This window comes from Ipomoea triloba, chromosome 12 (assembly GCF_003576645.1).
Source record: "Ipomoea triloba cultivar NCNSP0323 chromosome 12, ASM357664v1".
NCBI lineage: Eukaryota > Viridiplantae > Streptophyta > Magnoliopsida > Solanales > Convolvulaceae > Ipomoea > Ipomoea triloba.
Window position 1 is genome coordinate 10,458,098 of NC_044927.1, and position 24,306 is coordinate 10,482,403.

General features: G+C 36.0%; 1 protein-coding gene and 1 non-coding gene across 2 annotated transcripts; one reads left to right on the forward strand and one right to left on the reverse strand.

Annotated features, from left to right (window-relative positions):
* Nucleotides 1-6,464: 6,464 nt before the first annotated feature.
* Nucleotides 6,465-6,536, forward strand: TRNAP-UGG. Its single transcript has one exon. It is a non-coding gene; the product is annotated as a tRNA-Pro (tRNA).
* Nucleotides 6,537-9,115: 2,579 nt separating this feature from the next.
* On the reverse strand, nt 9,116-15,166 carry LOC116000231 (vacuolar-sorting receptor 1-like). Its single transcript, XM_031240264.1, has 12 exons — nt 14,373-15,166; nt 12,877-13,569; nt 12,559-12,647; nt 12,387-12,456; nt 12,210-12,293; nt 11,333-11,409; nt 11,144-11,225; nt 10,950-11,032; nt 10,757-10,823; nt 9,935-10,063; nt 9,539-9,651; nt 9,116-9,402 (listed from the first exon to the last, which is right to left on the reverse strand). The coding sequence occupies exons 1-12, from the start codon at nt 14,659-14,661 to the stop codon at nt 9,301-9,303; spliced, it is 1,878 nt and encodes a 625-aa protein (XP_031096124.1). The 5' UTR covers nt 14,662-15,166; the 3' UTR covers nt 9,116-9,300.
* Between the last annotated feature and the right edge of the window lie 9,140 nt (nt 15,167-24,306).

The window sequence follows — 24,306 nt, forward strand, 5'->3', positions numbered from 1 at the left end:
ACACTGGAAATGGAAAGGAGGAGACAAGAAGACAGAGAAAGGAGAAGAAAAAGACAAGAACAACAAACGGCCAAAGAGAAGAGAGATGAGCAATATATGAAAAACTACAAGTCAGGGTTCAAAGATGACACAACCGAGTACCTCAATGGAATCATAGTAAGTCTTCTTGCCAAAACTGACTTATCTCTTCATAGCGGCCTTAATCTTCTGGAATGCATCGAATGGTGGAGAGATGGGGTGATTGAAGGCAGTTTCATAGGTGAAGCCTTCATCAATTACCTTCACCTTGACGTATCAGACGAATATCTAGAGTAGGTGAACTCTAAAGACCCCATCAAGACACGAGCAGCCATAAACGAGAAGAGGAAAGCAGACAAGCAGTAAGCTCTCGATGTCTACATGCATTCTAAATCTTTATGTTGTTCTTTATCTTCCTGTAATCTTTCTGCTAAGCTTACGTACTATGTAAAACTCTCCCTTGATCTTAATATATATATCTTTTGCTGGGGTGTGTGTGAGTTTTCTTTATGTCTTAGCAGATTAAGCTTCTTTGTCAAACTTACCATATGCGCTGAAATAAAATCAAGCTCTTTTTCTTGCAAATCAGCCATATAAGTAAGTATAGTGTTGGCATCATCAAAAAGGGGAAATTGTTAGGAACATAATAGGTTTTGATGATACCAAATGTAATTCACAATCCCCTAAGTCTCGAAAGATAGGAAATTTTTGTAAGTTCGACAAGTCAACTAAAAGCGAAAATACAACCGGGTAACTTGAGCTCAACTCGGAAAATATTTAAGCTTAAGGTAAACTTGTATGAACATCTTAGAAGTTTTGTGTTGTAATCTTATAGATAGATCAGAAGAAGGCACGAGACAACACTGGAGGAATAAGGGTCTACGAGACATCAACTAAGTCTCGAGACATAAGCAGAGTTCGAGAGATAGAATCTCTCGAGACATCAATCCAGTTCGAGACGTAGGATCGAGACATCAAGTGGTCGAGACATCAACATTTGTCTCGATGAACTGACTCTTCTCCAAAGGACTGAATGGCGGTCAGGAAGCATGGATAAAGTAATCTAAGTTTGGAGAAGAAGAATATCATGGAGATAAAATATTAAGGAGGTGCCGAAAGAATATTATGGGAACTACCGGAAGTGGATGCCACGTCAGAATTCCACAACAAACGGATAGAAGGTGCACCAATCCAAGGTCGGTCTTATTCCCTAAAATGAGGATCAATGGGAATATAAAAAGAGTAACTTTTACCAAAAGTAGCAAGTGGAGCATGGACTCAAGAAAGTGGATTATGGGATATTCACTACAAGACAAAAGGTTCAAGTTACAAGACCACCACTCCATGAAACATGCTAAAATGTGCAAGTCCCATGATCAGCATGGGAGACAGATTTCAAACGGAATAATTTTCCCTCCAACGGAATTATTCCTCAACTCTCATTCATAAGGACGTGAAGACACAAGCAGAAAGATAGTTCGAGAATTCTAAAGTCTTAAGAGGTGTCTAATTTCAAACGTTCAAAGTGCAAGTGCTAAATCCGGAATATCACTCTGATATTCACAAGTGCGAGGAAACACATCTTAGTGTTTGAGAGAGTTCTATAGCTTCAAAGATATACATATCCTGAAGGTGACCAAAGCTGCTTTACAAGGAAAACTACTCAACGATAGCTTTTGGTCAGATTAGAGTTTGTTACACACAACTGTGACAACTAAAGGTCCTTGCTTTGGATTANATCTAGAAGGTGACCGAAGCTGCTCTACATCGAAGTTGATTCAACGATAGCTTTTGGTCAGATTGGAGCTTGTTACACTCAACTGTGACAACTAAAGGTCCTTGCTTTGGATTAAGCAAGAAGAGGTGGAGTAACCTGGCAGCGGTCTAGTGAAGATCCTGAGGCTTGAGGCGGGCTTGGTGATCAAAGCTCAAGTGCTCGAGAGGTGGAGTAACTAGAAGCGGGGAGAAAAACCTGAGGAGAGGCGGAGTAACCTGGGAGCTATCTTGTGAAGATCCTGAGGCTTGAGGCAGGCTTGGTGATCAAAGCTCAAGTGCTCGATAGGTGGAGTAACAAGAAGCGGGGCGAAAAACCTGAGGCTTGAGGCGGGCTTCGTGATCAAAGCTCAAGTGCTCGATATTGTACTAAAAAGGGAAGTTTTAGTGCAATCCTTCCAGGAAGTTTCTGGAAGAAGAGTGGACGTAGGCGGGTTGGCCGAACCACTTAAAAATCTCTCTCGCATTTACTTTCTGCTTTTATCTCTCGCTAACTATCTCTCGAACTGCACTGCACACTATCACACCTCTCGAACTAACTCAAACTCGTGCTAATTAAAAACGGGATAACCTTTCCGCTGCGCATAAAACTTTATCTTCATCTTGTGAGGTATCAGACCTAAACATCCTAAGTCCAATACACACGAGAGGTTGAAAAAAGATTTGCAAAATCTTATACAAGTCTATTCACCCCCCCCCCCTCTAGACTTGTACCCCATCCCCTTGGGACCAACAAGCGGCTCGACGAGCCACGAGCCTAAGACATTAGAGCTCGAGATCGGCTCGATTATTAAACGAGCCGCTCGAACTCGGCTCGAGCTCGAATTTGACCGAGCTCGAGCCAAAGTTTGACCGAGCGGCTCGCGAGCAGCTTGCGAACCGCTCGGCTCATTTACGCTGTACTCCTACTGAAAATTACTTCAATTTAGTAGAAAAATATTACCAATTTTAGTTAAAATGTAGAATTTTTGAGTTTGTTTGGTATTACAATATGTAGGAGAAAATATTACCATATGGAAGGAGATAATTCTTCTTTTTTTGAGCACTATGATATCCACGATGTAGCAACCATTGATGAACACCACAATCACGATGAAAGTAAGAAAGTGTATTAAATAACACTTTGATTTTTACAGAAAAGGTAATATACTTAAAGTTAATAGTATTATATTTTCTATGGTAAGTAAGAAATCTAGATTCAAGTATTCTATTACAATAATGTTGTATAGTGCTATGATATTGCCTACTGTATTTTCCATGAAAAAAATTAAAAATGTGCAAATTAGCTGCCGAATTACAAGCAAAAGTGTAATTGGGCCATCCAATTAAAAAAAGTGCAATTAGGTCTTTGAATTGTCTAAAATTATGCAATTTGACCTATTCTTCAAGTCATCGTTGACATGTCATCCAATTACAATTCAAACAAAATGGAGTGGTGGAACGCAAGAATAGAACCATCCAAGAAATGACAAGAGTTATGATCAATAGCAAAACTGTGTCGCAATTTTTTTGGGTTGAAGTCATTCATACTGTCTGCCATATAATCAATCGATTATACTTACGTCTTGGCACTTCTCAAATGCCTTATGAAATCTGGAAAGGTAGAAAGCCGAACCTAAAATATTTTCACATCTTTGAAAACAAATGTTATGTTTTGAACGACAGAGAAACACTTGAATAATTTGAGCCAAAGAGTGATGAAGGCATATTTTTGGACTATTCTCCAACAAGCAGGAGATACAGAGTCTATAATAAAAGACTCAAGACTGTTTAAGAATCTATTAACGTAGTCATTGATGATCAGCCTCAAGAACTAGTCCTTGAACAAAGCCCTGGCCTATGTTCAAGTACTTCAGAGACAGTGAAAAGGGAAGAACCTAAGGCTAAACAAAAGGATGAAGTTGAGTCTGAACCAGAAGATGCAAAGGAATCAAGTGTAGGAAATTCTCCCAAACTAGTTTCAACACATATCGAGAAGAGTCATCCAACTTCAAACATCATTGGGACTCCAATAGTTGGTGTAAGAACTCGAGGCATGATGTGTGGCAGTCTTGCTGAACTAGTTGGTTATCCATGTTACACTTCACAAATAGAAGACGAGAAAACGCAGTAAATTTATAGGTGCACCAAATAATCGTAATACTAGGATGCGAAACAACTAGATATAAATATTTTTGGTGAATGGCTAGAATCTAGTTGACTTAGAAATTATCATGAACTTTTATATATATGTGGGAGAAATTTATGAAAATATTACAGTTGTGACAACACAATTGCCTTCAAAATTGCTCATATTATATGACAATCTGGATCCAGAGTTAGGTGCTAGAAGTGCCTTGATTGATTAACGTATAAAAGAACAATTAAGGCATATATATAGCTCAGCTCGCTGATAAATATATTCCTTTTGAATACCATTGAAGTATTAACCTTGTAGGTCACAAATGGTGTTTGTATGAAAGAGAAACAAGAATGATGAGGTGGTGTAATATAAAGCGAGCTTGTAGTCCAAGGGTTCACGCAGAAATTGAGAATCAGATATACTCTCTCATAATGAATATCATTAAGTTCCGCTACATAATTGGCAGAATAATAAAAAATTTATATATGCAACTGATGAGCATCATGACCACATAATTATAGGTCATTATACACAAATGTTTGGAAAAATCATTGATGGATTTATAATTTTCATAATAAAAGAAAATAAATACCACAACATGTTTGTTGTTGAAATACAAAGGTTTTACTTAACTTGAAATAGTAAGGCAATTGACTGTGTAATTTTCTCTTGAAGTAGGAAAATGTAGAAATGAATATGTACTATAAAGTACTTATTGAAAGGCTACTAATGGAGTTATTATCTCAGTTTGTGTTGTTGTTATAAACATCATTGAAATAACTTAAAGAACTTAATGATATTAGCTCATGTATAAAGACGGATTTTGGAAATAAAGGACTTGGAAAACCAAGTATTATCTCGACCCACAGATCAAATATTTCCTTGAAATGAACTTTATACACCATTTAATATATTTTTGAAAAAATGTCTTTGACACATTTTATATGGATAAGTACCACTGACTTATCACACTAACGATTGTCTAATAATCTCTCGAAGTAGATAAAGGACCATTTAGACTCAAAGAAGATAATGAGGACAATTTGGGACTAGAAGTCCATTACTTCATTGTTATTGGAGCACTATTATAGAACCAGAAACTCCATGATCGCATCAGGACTAACATTGTCTTTACAATGAAATTACTGATAACACCTAGTGTTCCCCTACAATTAAATATAAGAATAATATCCTCCAGTATCTTCAATTTATAAATTTATGTGATATACCGATGTATGTCTTTCATAGACCATTTGGGTATTGACTCTTTTCAATCCCCATGATGTCAAATCCCAAACTAATTATGTTTTGTTTTACCTCCACAGTCCTATGTGAGGATAATAAAGTTTGTCTTATATAAATTATAAGTGGGTATGTTTAAAGAATAGTGGACAAGTTATAAAAATGTTCAACCCACGTAAGCTCTAGAAGAGTCACGAAATTATTGTATAAAATGATAAACTCTAATGACAATCTTGAAAATTGTACCATATCCTCTCTACACTCTGTTTGAAACAATAATTTTACTTTAAGCCATGAAGAAATTGAAGATTGTTATCGTTAGGGGGAGACGGGAAGTATAATTACTCGAATCAATCCTGAAGATTGAGTCTTAAAAGACAAACATTTGTACTCTTTTGCAACATATGAATGCATACATATCATGTACTCTTTTCCTCACTAGATTTTTCTCATTGAATTTTTCTAGTGTAGTTTTTAACGAGGCATGAGTATGATATAATAATTTTGATGGGGAAAGTTGCAAATAAATACTTAAATAGACAAATCTTAAAATTTCAAGGATTATACCCTGAAGGCTTATGGTTGTACTCTTTTTCCCTTAACTAAGTTTTTTTTTTTTCCACAAGGTTTTCTTAAGTTAAGGTTTTTAATGAAGCAACCAAAACAACAATTGAGTTACCCATATATCGTGTACTCTTTTCTCGCATAAGTTTTCCCCACAGGATTTTTCTAGCGAGTTTTTAACAAGGCATGATTATGGTTGACTAATGTCCAAAAGGAAGTGTTACAAAACATTGTAATAAAGTGGACATTATTAATATATTAACTATTATTTGTGAGTCATTATGGAGATGTCTTGTAATTGTTGTACCCATGTATTATATAAACGTTGTGTGCATAATAAGATGGCTGATCTTTTCCTTCTCCTTCCTTCCTATCTCTTGTCTATTGTTCTCCATTGTCTTTTACTTTATACTTTATCATTATATTATTAATTCAATCTTGCGACACACCGATTAGGAGCTAATGAACATCAAATTTTACAACACCATTAAGGGTTCTTGGAATTAAAATTTTTTAAAACTCCCACTGTATGAGATTAGAAAGAAAGTATTAATATCGTCAACATCTTCTGTGGCCAAATAACGTACTTTGATATATTCATTACACGAAATGGTGCACATTAAAGAGAGTGGTTGGCCATAAAATGTAAAAGGTGAAAGATGTACACTTCTTTAATCTGCCAATTTTTCAAACGATCATTAATATTGAAGAAGAAATAAATTAACTTTAGTAAACAATCAAAGCCGGGCGTTTGGTCTAGTGGTATGATTCTCGCTTTGGGTGCGAGAGGTCCCGAGTTCGATTCTCGGAACGCCCCATTTTTCATGCCCGTAGGCGTAGATTTTGCCAATCCAATTGGGTTCCACCAAATTGTGTAAAACGCCCGTTATTCTGTATTCTCCTAATTCTGTACTTGTATTGATTTGTCAGTCTCCCAAATTTTGTGTGCAAAACACATTATTTCATGTTCTCCTCACTCCCCTAATTTTGTACTTGCGTTGGTTAATGTTTAATCTAATTCTTTAATTTTTATTTTATTTCTCAAAGCTTTCACATTATTTTGTGTTCTCCTCCCTTTTGTTGTTAGCGATAGAAGTGAAAAGATGTTAGTTAGCGATAGAAGTGAAAAAATATTAGTTAGCAATAGAAGTGAAAAAATGTAACACCCCTAAATTCTTGGTTTGGTTTTTTGCCTTGGTTTGGCTAAATATTTGGCATGGCAAGGGCTTGCCGGGGCTAAGTGCCTAAGTCGTGAGGGTGGCTTGACATAGGAGCTAGTGGGCTTGGTTGGTCGGTTAGCTAAGTCATGGGTGGTCGACTTGAACAAGCACGTTTGATGGTCAGTGGCTAGGTTAAGGCGTGGAGTTGGCAAGCTCGTGATTCGTGGGCTTGGATCTCATGGTTTTGCCACTTAGGCAAGGGCGCTAGTTTAGCGGACCAGTGGGGCACAACTAAGTATGGGCATGCCGATGCAGAGTTGGTGCAAAGCTGCTTGGTTTAGCCAAGGGCACAACCTTGGTCTAATAACGATTTTTGTTCGATTGAGCAGTTGTGAGACCATTTCCTACGGTTAAGCGGTTCCTTGATTTTTAGGAAACGACCAAGGAAGTTCCAAGCATGTGCCAATAAAGTTTGGGGCATGTGAGGGCTGTTCTAGACTTGCTAATGAATGTCATTGTTTTGTGGACGATTTCAACGAGGTGGCAGGTTGTTGTTGGCTTTCATAAAGCTATGTAGTTAGCTTGTCTGTGTACTATTAAATTTTTTTTGTATACAAGGTTGGACGGGTTAGTATGTAAAGAGCGTGTGTTTCTTTGCTGGTTTTACTTAGTTAAAACGAAAACACTCGGGCCCAAGTGTGTGGGAAAGGATTATTGCTTTCGGTTTTGGAGGTAGGCCGCGTTGGTGCGTCTTTGACCAATTTGGTTCACAAATTTGACCCATAACAGTTGGTATTAAAGTTGGGTTCAGCTCAAGCTGGGAGACCTATGGTTTGAGACGATGAGCATACACTAGAGGGGCGAGGATGAGGGAGACTTCACGAACACAGTTGGTAGCGGATGTGGTGTTGATCCTTGTGATGAGGCAGAAACCTCACTGCATGTGAAGTGGACTGGCTTGGTTGCGGCCTTGCGGGTGACCTTAACGGGGAAGTTAGGGACTTGGCAGTACATCTCAAAGCCTTAAAGATGTACATACAGACGCTGCAAGATGTGTCTCCGGAGGATATCAAACTATTGAGGGAGGAAAATGCTTGACTCAAAGTTGATGTGGCCTTGTTGAAAAGGTCATGGCCAGTGAGCACAAGGTCGTGTATGGACCGAATGCTGGGTTTAAGGTGCCGAAATGGAAAGTTTTTTGTGGTACCTAAAACACCAAGGAGCTTGAAAATTTCCTGTGGGAAATGGAAGAATGCTTCCAGATTGTCGATGTGTCGGGCAGTCAGAAAGTGACCATGACTAGTGTGTACTTGTCCAGTGATGTGAAGTTGTGGTGGGTTTGTGTGTGGCTTATGATGCCAATGTGGTTCAAGAGAAAATTGAGTCGTAGGATTGACTCAAGAAAGTATTGAAGGCCCAAATCATGTCGAGTACCGCTAGTTGGCTTGCATGGGAGTCCTTGAGGAGACTAACCCACAATAGGATGTTGAGGGACTATAAAGCATACTCTTCCCTTATGTTGGACATATAGAACATGAGCGAAGATGATAAGTTGTTCAATTTCATGTCTGGGCTCAAGCAGAGTTCGAAGGATTGTCTAGTGCCATAGCTATAGTGGACGGCTTGGAAAACTTTCATGGTTCGGGTTTTCAAGGTAAGAATGGGTGTAAGAACAAAGGGGAGTTGGGCAATGGTAAGTCTGGCTAGAAGGATAAGTTTTTGTGACGATAGAAACCAAGACTGTGGCTTAGGCGAGTGAGTCTCGGGGCGGCACCAAGGTTAGGGGCATGCGGTGGTGACCATTTAAAACGTAACTGTCCTAAGAACCAACAACTCAATGTCGTGAAGGAGGATGAACCAAGGGGTGATGTTTTGGCCCCAATGCTTTGTAGTCTCTTGCAGTTAGTTTAAGCATGTCATTTGGGGTGTTGTAGCGATGAGCAACACGGGTCTCGAGAGGGGTGCAGAGAGGCAAAGGCTACGTAGGTGCTAGTCAATTTGTGTTGTAACGCTCTTGATTTAGAGTGCTGTGAGGATATGTGCATTATTCAGTTTTGTGAATATACAAGGTTAAGCAGGTTGGTTTGTAAAAAGCTTATGTTCATTTGTAGGTTTTACTTGGTTAAAACGAAAACACTCAGGTTTGGATATGTGAGAAAGGCTGACTGCCTTTAATTTTGGATGTAGACGGTGTGGTGTGGGTGCATCTTTGACCAAGTTGGTTCACAAAAGCATGTGATGTAGGTGATAAGTAAAAATTATAATTAAAAGCTGCATATGATGAAAAATTTCCCGTGGCACCCACCGGGAGTTTATGCACATTCTAAGGGTCCTTCCTACATATACATAAATATAACAACCTCCTAATCCATTCCAGCCAACAACCTTCTATTGCGGCAACTGGCGAGCTTCTTAATCACATCACACATTTCCCTGAGAAGCCCCGTGGTTAGGGACTTCACCTTGGTTATCCAAAGGCATGTACTGAGCCATGATAGCCCGGATCTCCGAATCCATGTATCTCTGCATCATATCATACCCAAAATGAGATTGGCATGTCTTTTCGGTTTTTCTATGCGTGTCATTTCTAATGGTTAAGATATGGTTAAAAAGGAATTGCAACACTGAATTAGTCAAAACAAAAATGAACGAGAATTACCCTGATTCGATACTTGTACACTGCATATCCTCCAATTCCTACAGCAGCCAATGCAAGGGCGACGACCCAAAAAGTACCCCACCCAAACCCAGTTTTAGCGTCTTGACCTGCAGCTGCATTTCACAAATAGCAATAGATTGACATCAAACGGGTAACCCCGATATGGAAGTTACAATAGCTACGAGCCAATCAATACAAAGAAACTTCAGGGTGTTGTAGCCGAGTTCAACCAAGTTTATAAGTCAAGGGGTGATGACTACCTTGCCAAACCAACCAATTCGCACTTCTAACTAAATAAATAACCATTTAACAGGATACAATCGATTACACTCATTTAACTAATCTCTTTACAAGTAAACTATATTTCCATCAAATAACAAACTTTTTCTTACTTACCTATACACGTATCATGTTCAAACATGTATAACAAATCTCCATGGCAACTGCATTCATAACTGCCCCACGTGTTCTTGCATTTGCAGTCTGGACATTGGCAAGCTACCTTCTCCTTGCATTCATCAATATCTGAAGAATGGCCAGAGTTGAAGGATGTTAGGTTATATCAAATGAAGCAACCAATTGTCATTTTCAAACTCTAGGCAGTAGCTAAGTGGTGGCCATAATTTTCTCTGGGCACCGAGCAGCTCAGCAGCATTCGCAAAAAAGTTCGTTTCAATCCGAAAATAAGGAGGATTTTGAGTGGTTAATAACGTCATTTTTAATGTCATTTAAACATATTTGTTGGCAGAGGACCAAAAATGGTCATGTCACAATAATGTTAAGACCAACAGGGATGTTTAAAATAAAAAAAAAAACTAAAAATGGAATGACACATAAATCTAGGACCAAAAAAAGGAAAAAGACTTAACACTTAGAACTGCATAAACCAAAATACCCTTGTATTTAAGGCCATTTAATTTAAACGGTTTTGTTGATGGAGGACCAAAAATAGTCATGCCACAATAATACTAGGACCAAACGAAAATGTTTTGAAAAAAGGGACTAAAAGTATACTGACGCCTATAAATCTAGAACCAAAAATGGAATTAGCTCCTTATAGACCATGTTGGGAATTTTATGCTAACCCTAATTCGAATCTCTTGGTAATTCATAAGGTTGTATAATTAATAAGCACAAGAAACTCTAAAACATCCTCGATGCTTTGGCCAAACCTAAGTTCTTTCAAAGCATAGATCACAAATAAAGAAAAACCTGTACCTTCACAATGATCAACACCATCACCCTTGAATCCAGTTGGGCATTCACAACCCCTACCGTGTGCATCCTGAAAATATAAATGGCGAAATATTTACCAAGAACTCCCAAGGGATCAACTGAACTGCCACTTTCCTTTAGAAGAAATAAGAAAAATTCAAAAGACAATAGCAGAAGAATAAACAGAGCCACTCACAACGCAAGCAGAATATGTCCGGCTATCCTTTGTTTGCTTCCAGCAGCCTCCATTATTAAGTCCACATCGCAATACTCCAGATGCTATCAATTCCACAAAGTCAGAGAAGTAATAATATTCATGCAACATCAGCGGGTTTGTTTTAACACATATTATGCAATTAGAGATACATAAAATTATGCATTAACTTTTACCTTCGCAGTGAGTATAACCATCACCAACAAATTTCACGCCTTGCACACTGGGACACTGACATACCCTCCCACGGAAAGTGTCCTGCAAAAGAGTTTTATGAATACGAGAACAGTTTGCAAGTACCTATCAAGTTTGTAAATGCAAAGAAGAGCACCCAATTAATCATCTGTCTTTAGCTAGAGGAGTACCCTGCATGCAGTAATGTTAGAAGACTTATCCTGCCAGCACCCACCATTGTTCTGTAAACACTCATTTGTTTCTATATCTGCAAGATTTTAATAAAATAAAATAAAATAAAATAACATCTTGAGAATACACCTTGATGGACACCAACAGATAACACTATTAGCTGATAAAAATATCTCAAAATGCTAAAATATAGAACCTTTCAATTGAAGCATAAAGGCAGGGATTAGTTTAGGTATTTGCTGATATGCACATTTATTAATTAAAGATATTAATATATTCACGAGCATTATACATTGAATGAAAAAAAATGTGTTAGAATACACTACAATTCTAGGAACTCTGATCTATACTGGTTGAAGATGTGCTTTTTCACTTAAGTGTTTTGGTAGGATGGAAAAACATTTTCCAAGGAAAACGTTTTCCTTAAATTTGAGGAAAATGGGATTTTCCTCCATTTGGTTCATGGAAAACTTTTTCCACATTTTCCTTAGTTATGAGGAAAAAGTTTTCCGGGGGGTGGCATTTTGTTTTCCATGGAACTTGGAAACAAAAAGTGAGCTGACATGACTATTTTGCCCTTATGATTCATTCTTACTTTTATTATCATTATTATTATTATTGTGTAGGGCCATATAGGCTTTCATACTCATTATTCCTTACAATTCCAAATTCAACCAAACAATGGAATCAATATTCCCAGTAATTTCTTTTCCACCAACCAAACAATGGAATCAATCTTCCTAGTAATTGCTTTGGGAGGTAGGGAGGGAGGTTGGTTGGTGTTCCCCTCCTTGCTACTTAGAAGAACAGTAGTAAGATAGGATTGCTTAAACTGAAAATTTACAAGACAAAAAGCCTAAGAGTAAGAAAATTAACCTGCAGTTAAGCAAATTGCGGGTTCTGTTGTCTCCTCAAATCCTGAGCAAATAGCCTTGAGAACTGCTCCTCTGTCCAGCTTGCCTACAGTTTACACAGTGATCAATAATATTGCAATTTTCAATTCACAAGTCTGAAGGAAGTGAGGAAACTTCATATTTGGTTTAGCATTCGTACCTCTATACTGTCTATTGTTTATAACAAGAGTTGGCAAGATAGTCACATCTCCACGATTACCTCTACCTATCTGAAATTAGAGAAATGCAAAATCAGTCTGTGAACTACATCAAAAGTGGTCGAGATGATATAGTGGACGAAAGTAGCCGAACTATTTCCCTTAAACACATACCTGTGCTTCCTGTTCAGCCTTTAGAACAGGGTTCTCAGCATCTGCCTCTTCATCCCCAACACACTTGTTAACCTGTTTAACGTCAACGCCTACAGCACCAAATGCAATAGTTATACTTTCACATCTCTAATCATATAAGACAAAAGTAACAACCCAAAAAAGATCGAAAACTAAATAACTGAACTAACAGAATCAGAGTTATATACTCAAGAGTGATATAATGAAAGAAAAAAACACAGTAGAAGAGTTCAACAAAATAACATATAAAGGAAGCAGGCAGCATAAAGTGAAAGGATTGGAAAATGAACTCCAACCTACCAAGTGATTGGATCACTTGATCTGCACACTCTTTTGTGTACTTCTTATCTTTCATTGGGCAGCGGATTGAAAAATCTGTAACATAGTCCCACCAAAGCCAAGGTTTTCCACTTTCATTTGCCACCCTAAAGAAACAAATTTGGTGTAAATTCTGCAAAACAACATCCTTCCCATCATATCCTCGGCTGAAGTCTTGTTCAGGGTCTGGAGCACAGTATCTCCCATGGTTGATGCACTGAGATTTGCATTGTGTGCTCAAAGTAAAAGCCTCTGGGCAATACCAAGTAATGTAATGCGGAGTGAATTGGGTATAGCCTTTCTTCTCAAGTATCTGTGCTACTCCTTTGAAGCTTTTGACAAAATCTATCTGACTATCACACTTGGGGCCGCACTCATCGTTACTGTTTGTCCAGAACTCATATTCCACCCGTTCGTCAGGATGTGGAAGAGCCTCCCTCCAATCAAGATTTATGACAACCATTTCTCCTTTTGTTAATTGTTTCTTGATTTTATCCCCAAGCACCTTGCTAATAAGTGCTGAAGGAATAGTTATATTCTGTAGATAATCTACCTGTGCATTTCCTTCCTCTGGGGTATCCATGGTGATCAAAGGTTCCATCCTGTCATCAGCAACTAAAATGGCAGCAGCTCCGGCTCTCTGAGCATTCCAAGCCTTTACGGTAAAATAGCATTCTGCCAGAAAGGGGCAAAAACCACAGTAAAAAGAATTTCTTTTAGAATTGAAAAAAAAAAAAAAAAAAAAAGACGCATACACCTTCCATACAAGCTAGGACTAACAATGACCCAAACAAAATATGTTATAAATATCAACTAGGTGGTCAGTTCAAAATTTATCAGCATTCAACATAAGCAGAGGCAACCAATGCTGGGAGGCTTACTCGTGAGAATTGGAGTCGCAATTACAAGTGCACTTTTCATTTTTATTTTGATTCATTTTTTTTTGGATGATGAGGGAAACCTCACAACCCTTTCAAGTGTGAGTAGCCTGCAAAGGACCACAAGAAAGTAAACCAGCCTAGGTTACCCATAGTGGATTCAAACTCGTGACCTTATGGTTACAAGCATGAATCTCTTGCCATCTTTGGCTGGGGTTACCCCCAAAATATCGGAAGCCACTCTTTTGAGACTATATATGACACTGTCACAATTCACAACACCATAATGAAATTATTGTTTCCCACGGCCATAACTCACATGAACAGGATTCACAATGAGAAGTATACACACTTTAAATTCAAAACTAAAAGGACAGCAACAATGTCGAAACATAAATATATTTAGATATGCCTATCCAAATATCTGCATGGACAATTATATTATATCTAGACCAAAAATAAACATAAACTAATCGATATTCAGGCTGATCATCATCTGCATGTGTGATTACGAACTGCGTATTTGCAACAAATTATTTGTTTTCCAGAGAACACATGAAACACTGGAAATGAAAAGAAGATTAAATTTGGGAAATTTACCTCCTCGATCGACAAGAACAAAGACAGGCATGTGACCAGGCTTGGATTTCAAGGAAACATCGTCGAAGCTTCCGCACGCTTTCTGGTTAGCATTTGGATGCATCACAACGCCGATCATGTTTCCTCCGTACTGTGGGACACCGAAATTCCCAATCGCACACTTATACACGCCTTTGATGATGGCTGGGGAAGTTACCCTCAAATTATTCTTCTCCACTACAAATCTACCCAAACACGAACCCCAAACAACAAACCATACACACACTACAATCCCCACATTTCCCCTCATCTTGATATTCCCACTTTTCCCAATCAAACAATATATATATATATATATATATGTCTGTTAAAATCTCAGAAATCCACACTCAATTTCAAACCTTTATAACATTTTGATGACAATATATATACTTGTGATCAACACAAGCATAAATAAAGCTGATGATGTCTTGTGTAGATGGATGTATTTCCTATTTCCTATTTCCTGGGTCCTTTTAGCTGAGTTTCTTGAAAAAAGAATCGCTTCAATCTTCGGGTATTGATAATTGATAATAATAATAATAACAACTATTATTATGTTATTTATTTAGAATCTTAAGGGGGAAGAAAGAGAAAGCGTTGAAATAGGAGTTGAATTCAAGCCGTGCAAATCATGCTAATCTAATAAATTTATAACAACGATGACAAATTTAATAGGAAATACTCAAACAAATATCTCTTGGCTGCCAAAATATTCTATTTTGGGGAGTTTATTATCTCAATCAAACTGTCTTCTTCCATCTGGATGACTGGATTAGGATACTATACTGGGTAGTGCGTTGCCACCCAACTGCTAGATATAAATGAAAACCGCCAACTTTTATATTTTTCAGCAATTAATTTCCAACATTTTCCCGTTTAACAATAAAGAGAAATTGAGACTAAAAATATTTCCTTTTTTTAAAAAAAAATAAAAATTTAGTCATTTCACTAACCCCTGAATTTTACTATAGTAATATCTTGGCCCCTAATGTTTGATGTTTTTTTTTTTTTTTTTTTTTTGAGTTAGACCACGAAATATCCTGAGTAGACCATAATTGTAGGAGTCACCTTTAAGTCCGTACCATTCTCAGACTAATCTCCATTCGTACCGGATTGGTCCAATTAAGAGGCAAAGTGCTGGTCAGACCTCTCATAAAGGACAAGACTGCACAACCACTCATGTCAACCAAACTAATTTTTTATGTGTTATTTCAAACCTCATAAAATGTCATTGTGTATATAAGTCCAATAACAAAAAATAAAATTCAAAAGCGACTAATTGTAATATAACTTATATTTTAAATTCTTATAATTGTTGAAGAAAAATTCTTATAATTATATACCCACTTTAATGGCCTGTTTGGTTGAGTGTAGTTTGGGAGGAATTGCAATTCATTGAATTGCAATTCAGTGAATTCTCAAACTACACTGTTTGGTTGCAGAATTGCAATTCCCTCCAAATGATGAATTGCAATTCATGGGGTACCCCATGAATTGCAATTCGGTGGAGAGGAGAGGCAATTTTGTTGGTGTAAAGACAATTTTGCCCCTCCTCCCGACCCCTTATTTTTTTTTTAAAATTTAAAATTATTATTATTATTATTCTTTTTTAAAGAATTATTATTATTATTATTATTATTATTATTATTTTTGAAGGAATTATTATTATTATTATATTATTATTAATATTATTATTATTTTTGAAGGAATTATTATTATTATTATTATTATACTATTATTATTATTGAAAGAATTATTATTATTATTATTATTATTATTATTGTTATTATTATTATTATTATTATTATTACTACTACTACTACTACTACAACATAAGGGCATTTTAGTTATTTTGTCGCTTCTTACCTTTCAATTCCCTGTACTCCTATTCCTGCATACCAAACACTGTAATTTCAATTCTTACTTTATTCATTGAATTGCAATTCCACCAAATTACAATTCTTTTCCCCCTAATTCCCTCCTCCCAACCAAACGCCCTGTAAAGATTTTTGTTGATATTTTGGATCATTTCCAAATTTGGTATAAAATGAGCCAATAAAGAGGGAGGATCCTCAGTTTTAGTAAAAAGTTCAAGTCTTAAAATGTTTAAGAGCTAACTATCTAAAAACATATGTATGTCTATTCAAATTATATTTTTAATTTTTATTCAATTCTTGTGTGCTAATAAATACATTTTACTTCAAATGTCTTCAAATGTTTTTGTTAAACAAAATTACCATATTAATACTCTTTGTTTTTTGGTAAATCCACCGGGTCTTTCTTCGTTCGAGTTCTTTCGAAATTTTTCCCTACAAAGAGAGCTCACTTGCCACTTGAGATACCCCATTGAGTTACCATATTAATACTATGTTATTATATGATGAACTCTAACATTAATAGCTAACTAAAAATGATAATACATCATTATAGTTTCCATATATAGAGGGTAGATCAGAGCCAATAAATTAACTTTTGTTTGCTATGAATTTGCACCAATTGCTTTTATAGATTTTTACATTTATGGGGTGTTTAATCAACTTTAATTGTTTGACGTGGTAAAATAACTAAAATGAATGTTTGGTAAGTTGAAAATGAAAAACATACTTTGCATAACTTGTTAATCTTGTGTGTTTTAGTTTAACCATTATGTTGAATTATTATTAACAACATATGTTTATTCTACTTTTAATGGATTTTATATTTGTAATATTTAATTGTTATTAACTATGGAGTATTTTTTTATAATTATAAAACTTAGTAATAAAATAAAAAGTAATAATTAAAAATAATTGATAATAATAATTATAAATTGTAAAAAAAAAAAAAGTTAAGTAAATAATACAATATACATATGCTCTAATAGATCATTTTACATGTAAATATGTAATCATCTAGGAGTCAATATCTAATTTACTAAACACATTTTTATAACCAACTAATACTATCAGCAGGTGAAAACAGCTAATACAATCAACTGTCGACTATCAAAATTACTAAACACTATAATTCAAAATTATTCAATTATCAATTTCTCTATTAAATATAAAAATCTCACACCATGAACTACCTTAGATTATTCATGTCGCACATTGACCTTTCATAACATTTATTTAAATTCACTTACCATGAATTTTATTTTTCGTCTAGCATTTTTCACCGGTTTCCTAGTTACCAAGATGACATGGCATCAGTGTATAGCTGATGTGGACCTTCTTTCATGTTACATGTTTAAATATTTAATTTTAAGATTTAACATCAATCCAAATGCAACACTAATCGTTCCGGCTTCGGCGGCTAACTCTCAACTTTAGGTCGTATAATGCATGTGACTTAGGATCGGAGAGCGTGGTGTATGCATTTTATATCTCCATGAAAAGGTGGTCATCCGACGATGACTCTTCTAAGAAAGCAGCGATGTCGAAGTGATAAATCTTCGCTAACGTTCGATAGGCCGCCTTGATCTCCCACGGCGACACGTTCTGCTTCACTCTCAGAACCTCATAGAGGCTCCCCAACCCTCTCATCTCCGCCGTCGGTGCCGCCTTGGCAATGGCTGAGGAAATCATCGGTCTTCGTAGCTCCGCTCCCGCAAATTGCATTTTTCGGCTTGATAAACATACCTACATTTAATTGAAATGATAATTATAAAATTAAAATTAAATTACTAATTGCTAAATTAGTAATAAATATAAAATTAAAATTAAAATTAAATATTACATTTACATTGCATAATTTTTTTTAAAAAAATAACAACAAAATTAAATTGGAAAATAAGATTAACAAAAAGAAGAAATAAAATAAAAGAATTGATTGTTGCTACTGCATAGCAATGGCCATAAAATTTTATTAAAAAAAATATAAAAAAAAACAAAACAAAACAAAAAGAATTCAGAGTGATCGCCAACTGGGGTCACTCTGAAAGTCTGAAGCGGCCATGTGGGCATGTACAGTGAAAAACATGTATCCTGCACTTTAAGTCAGCGTAACCTTTTTTTTTTCTTTTTCCTGTAAAAAACTTATTTTTGCAAGATGAAAAATCACACAAAAACCCAACTTTCCATTTGTTAACAAACCAGTTCTCCAATTTTTTCTGCTGCAAAAAACTCACAAAAATCACAAATGTGATTGCTCTTACAAGTGTGAGTTTTTGCACAATTTTCAATGGCGAAACCAAAAAAAAAAATTTATGGTGTTTACACATGAAATTCAGACTCTTTGAGTCTAAGATCTAAAGCCTATAGGTAATTTCCAATTAATGAAAGTAATTACTAATTTCATTGAAAGCTACCTAACAAGTTTTAGATATAGTGCAATAGATAGTTCTAATCGTAATGCAGAATATATGATATAAACATAAAGCCATAAGGACTCAAGCAATTGATAACCCAGTTCGGAAACTCAGTTCCAACATCTGGGGGGGCATCACTCTGGTTGTTCAACTCACCATTGATCAACAATATGAAATGTGCCAGCAAATACAATTGTATCTCACACAGTGACTCTAGAATTCCATCATAGCACCATTCTAGAGTTTAACCTTGAAGAGTTGACAAGAGCACGATCTCCCGATCTTCTTGTATTGAGGCTCCCCCTCAATAGCAGCGCAACATGCATTCCAGAGTGAAAACTTGCCCAACAGTTCTTATCTAGAAGTTGTATCTTGAATCAAAGATAAGCTTTGTCAAGATCTCTCTTAAGCTCTCATGAGGATCACTTTGTAGATTGTTTACTGTAAATTTTTCTCAACAGCTTCTGAATAAGAGTTGGCTCTTATTTAAACCTTTCAGAATCTTGAAACGGTTGTAACTCCAGCAACCGACTCTGAACATCTTGCAAGTTCTGGTTTAGATACTTGTTCATAATGTTGTCTCTGTCGTCTTCAATGTCTTCCAGACCTCTGAACTACTTACTGTACTAAATACAAGCCTTACCCTAAAGTGTACAAGATAGACCTACTGTAATTGAACTATCCTCTGAAGTATATGTAATATTGACACGAAACTTAGTACAATTAGGGAGTTCTAAACCATTTGTTTTAACACTTTTATTAACAATCTCCCCATTTGTATCAAGTTTCTTGACAATTTACAACTTAACATTCTAATATAGCAGAGATAGTTCAATAATAAGATCAACCAGTTTAACCAAAGTTTGAGTCCAAAAACACAAGGATGATCATTTCATTGGAAAAACAAATCAACTTGACAGACTAAGAACCTATTACAAAATGTGATATCTAACATATGCTGGAAAAAGATAATATCTTCAATGTGCCAGCACTTGGGATCTTAAAAACTTCACAAAAATAACAACTTCTTCAGAACTTCACAAAAAAACGTCTTCAAAAACTTCAAACTTCTTCAACCAACAAGTAACAAGTACAAGTAACACCAAGTAGTCCATCCAGTAACCAGTAACAATGATTAGAAGGTTTGTTTCTACTCCCCCTATTGCCAGGAACTTGTGAATCTGTAGCCACAAGATTCCTTAGTAGGACCAAGCAGAAAAGCAAACAAAGTTTTAGAAATAGAATCACTCGGATTTTGAAGACACAGCCTCTTGGCTGGTCGTAGTAGTCTCAGTAGCAGGTGGGTTGGCAGCAGTTGTAGTCTCATCAGTTGGTGCCCCGGACGGTTCAGCAGATGGTTCAACAACAGTAGTAGTAGCAGCAGCAGCAGTCTCTTGATCTCTTAGTCTCAACTACTCACGCAGTTGCATCTCAACTGATCTTTTCTCGACAAGAATCTGGATAATTGTGTTGAGGTCTTTAATGCTTCTGTCAAGGTGTTGTGCTGTGAGTTGGCTTGTGTATGGACGATCAATGTTCAAGGCTGGTCCTGAACTGCTTCCATGTTCTAGGAAAATGTCAAGCACATGTGATCCCTGTTTGAGCCTAGCATCAATCAGTCTGACTTGAGGAGGGATGGTTTTGTTCTATTGTTCCTTGATAATGCATCAATCTTTTGTGAATCCCACTTTAAGTTTCTAATCACATAATTGACTGATGCTGATCAGATTGGCTTTAAGGTCATGAACAAGCAACACCTTTTTTAAGGAAGGTAAACTTGCTACATTTAGAATACCAATTCCTTGAATGTCACCTTTAATTCCATCACCAAAGGTCACCTGTCCTGTATATGGGATTATATTTTTGAGATGATTCTTGCTTCCAGTCATATGACGTGAGCATCCACTGTCAAAGTACCATTTTGCCTGATCTTTTCCTTGTTGAACAGAATAACAGATTATATCTGATTTCCGTACACAGATTTGTCTACCAACAAGTGTGATCCACTTCTTTTAGAATTTCTCAAGTCTTTGATCACGGTAGAATCTATAACATTCAGGTCTTGTGTGCCCTTTAATATTGCAGTAGTGACATACAGGTGTATATTTTCTCTGAGTTCCCTATTTATGATTTACTTTTGACCCATATCCTGTGCTAGCAGGAACAAAAGAAGTGATCTGTGAGTTATAAGAGTTTTGAGAATACCCCAAACCATTTCGTATATTGGGTGATCTTCCAGCATCAAGAATTTGATTTAGAATTGATGTCGTGCTCATCATCTTGATTTGTTTTTTGAGAGTTTCCAATTCTGTAGACAACTACAGCACTTGTGAATGAGACACAGCTAGTTCAGAGTCTTTGTCAGCAGCTTGTTTTCTCAATGTTTCAAGATTCTTTTCTAGAAATTCATTCTTGGCAATAGTTGTGGTGTGTGACTTCAGCAGGATGTCCCATTTTTTGTATAGCTGAACATATGATTGTTCCAGTTCTTCATAGGGTAGTTTGTCAATATCATCATGATCTGAATCATTTTCTAGTTCCAAATGAGGTTCAAACATAGCAACTGTGAATGCAACAAAATTTCCTGAGATTTCTTCATCATCATCTTGAGTTTCCTCTGAACATTCTTCATCACTCTAGGTTGTTGCCTTCATAGATTTCTTCCTCTTAAGATAAGTAGCACATTCAGCCTGGATATGTCCAAAGCCCTCACATTCTCTGCACTGAATGCCCTTATTCTTGTTCTTGTTTTCAGAGGCTTGCCACTGATTTGAGCGTGATTGATTTCCCATCTGGCCAGTCTGATTTGATTTACCAGAGTTTTTCATGTAATTTGAGTTGGTTAGCTTGGCACCCGATTTTGATGATGTTGATGACGACGATGTAGTACTGTTCGATCGATTTGATTGGTTTTTACCTCCTCTGTTTCTTCGATTGATCTGTTTCAAGATCTTGGAGAAATTTCTGGTAATCATCGCAACAGCCTCATCATCTAGATCTTCAATTTCCTCTTTTGAGTCACATCCTTCAGTAATAAAGGCCACATTCTTGCCTTTTTTAGTGTTATTTTCTTGTAATAGAATGCCCATCTCATAGGTTCTCAGATTGCTCATCAATTCGGCGAAAAATTTCTTCTCCAAGCCTACACTTTCTTGGATTGCAGTAACTTTTATTCTTAATTGTATAGGTAGAGATCGAAGAATTTTTCTGACCAGTTTATCCGATGAAAAAGGTTCGCCTAACATTGGTGTCTTTGAGACTTGGTGTTTGTACACCACTGACTTCCAAGGGATTCTAAGTATTTTGTAGTCTATGTTTAAATTTTGTATCTAAGGCAACAAATAGCTATTTACATACTTGTAATTTATGATTCTTATAAGCAGAAATATTCCAACTTTACTAAATTGATTCTGATTTAAAGCAGGTCTTATTAGAGAGCAATTGTATAATACTTCCATATATATATATATATATATATATATATATATATATATATATATATATATATATATATATATATATATATTTACTATTATTATTTATTTTTGAATGAACTATTGCAGGTGGAGGAACAGAGAGGTGACCAACACTCTAAGACTAAATTCCATATTTAGTATTAAAACATTGTAAGTTGATACATACTTAATTTATCCTAGATATATTGTTTTGATAATGCTTTGCCACTTAGTAGTTAAATTATCTTTGATATTAACTTGTCTTTATTTGGCTATAAATGTTTGTTCATGATATTATGAGTATGTGTGTGTTTTCTTAGACTTGAAATTCCATATTTCATTATGGTATCTTACGTATGTAGATTTAGCAATCTAGATAAGGATTAGGTTCAACTTCTGACTTAATAGCTTGACTAATAATTTGATTCAATCTTCAACCTTCAATCTTGCTATCTTGATTACAATACCATTTCAGACTTGCATATCTTGATTCCTGCAAAAAATAAAAACACAATTCTACAAACAGTGCATTTTAAAGTCTACTTAAAGTTTGCCATCAGGCAGTTTTGGTTGTCGCAAATAAATACCAAATGTTTCAACATGTTTCATGCCCAAAAAGTGCATGAACAATGTTCTTGGTCAAACAACACTGCTTTTATCCTTGTGGTCACAGCAGAACACCAAAACCTTGCTTCATAAAACCACACCCTATCTGCCTCATCACTTAGATAACCCTGAAATTTAAGAGCATTATCTTAAATTAGTTTGTAGTATTCTACCAGTGAATGATTTTATCTTTTGTTTTAAATTAGTTTCTAGATGTTTACCTCATCAAAATCATCATCTCCCTCTCTTAAACTGCTACATGTGATTTTGGTATGTGGGCATGTATCATAGTGCCCTATAGACAGAAAAAATAACATTGTTTTTTATTTCAATATATACAGACTTAAAAACTTAGTTATTTACGCATTATAATGTAAAAGGAAATGTACCTCTTCTTCATGGAAGATAATTTCTTTGCTCTTGATTTCAGAAGAATCTCTTTTCCATCACTACTTAAACCTCCTTTCCATCACTACGTATTGCCGGACCACCCTTACCTTGATAGCGGTCGCTAGCAAGAACTTAAACACCCAAAGAGAACTGTGAATTTTGAAGAAATTTCTGGGTTATCGTTTGTTTGTATACGATAATTATACTTGTATTATATAGGCTTTAATTGTGCGTACATGTAAGAGTTCTGAACTAGGGATGTCAACGGGGCAGGGTGGGGACGGGGGCATACCCCCCATCCCCGCCCCCGACTTTCTACCACGCTCCCCGTCCCCATCCTCATCCCCGCCGGGGAAGGGAAAAATCTCCCCATCTCCATCCCCATGGGGATTATCCGGGGACGGGGAATCCCCGACCCCATTTTTAATTTATAAAAAGATAAACAATATATATACATACTCATCACAAATGAACTTCGAATATCAAATTTTCTTTGATGTTTTGCCCTTGGTCTATGGATATATATGCTATGCCTATATAATATACATAGTGGTGTACTTATAATATATATATGCTATACTTATATAATATACATGCTGTACGTATAATATATATATATATATATATATATGTAGTGATGTACTTATATAATATGGGTCACACTTGTGTGAGACCGTCTCACGGATCCTTATTTGTGAGACGGGTCGGGTCGGGTCAAAGCACCATGCAAATGTCATACTTTTTTGTGCAAATGTCATACTTATATGCTCAAATATAACACTATTCAAGAATACAATTTTTGTTACTTATAAGAGAAAAAGTAATACATTTTTCATAATAAGTAATGTTGACAAATGTCACTTACTTATAAGGGCAAATATAATATTTTTTTAGGAAAAATGTAATACTTTTAAATCGAAATGTAAAAGTATTGTATTTTCCTTTAAAAGTATTACATTAACTCTTATAAGTAACAAAAATTTTATTCATGATTAGTATTACATTTGAGCATATAAGTATGACATTTGTGCATGTAAGTGTTACATTTGCATCTTGACCCGAGATATAGTGCTTTTAATATATATAGTGCTTTACTTAAAACACACACACACACACACACACACACACAGATATATATATTCGGGGCGGGGCGGGGGGGGGGGGGGGGGGGGGT

Excerpts from the sequence above, each read along its gene's own strand:
- LOC116000231 (XM_031240264.1), bottom strand. The coding sequence starts at position 14,661 with ATGAGGGGAAATGTGGGGATTGTAGTGTGTGTATGGTTTGTTGTTTGG. Across the intron at positions 12,457-12,558 it reads AGGCTGAACAGGAAGCACAG|ATAGGTAGAGGTAATCGTGG; the intron begins GTATGTGTTTAA and ends CTCTAATTTCAG. Across the intron at positions 9,403-9,538 it reads TGTACAAGTATCGAATCAGG|AGATACATGGATTCGGAGAT; the intron begins GTAATTCTCGTT and ends GATATGATGCAG.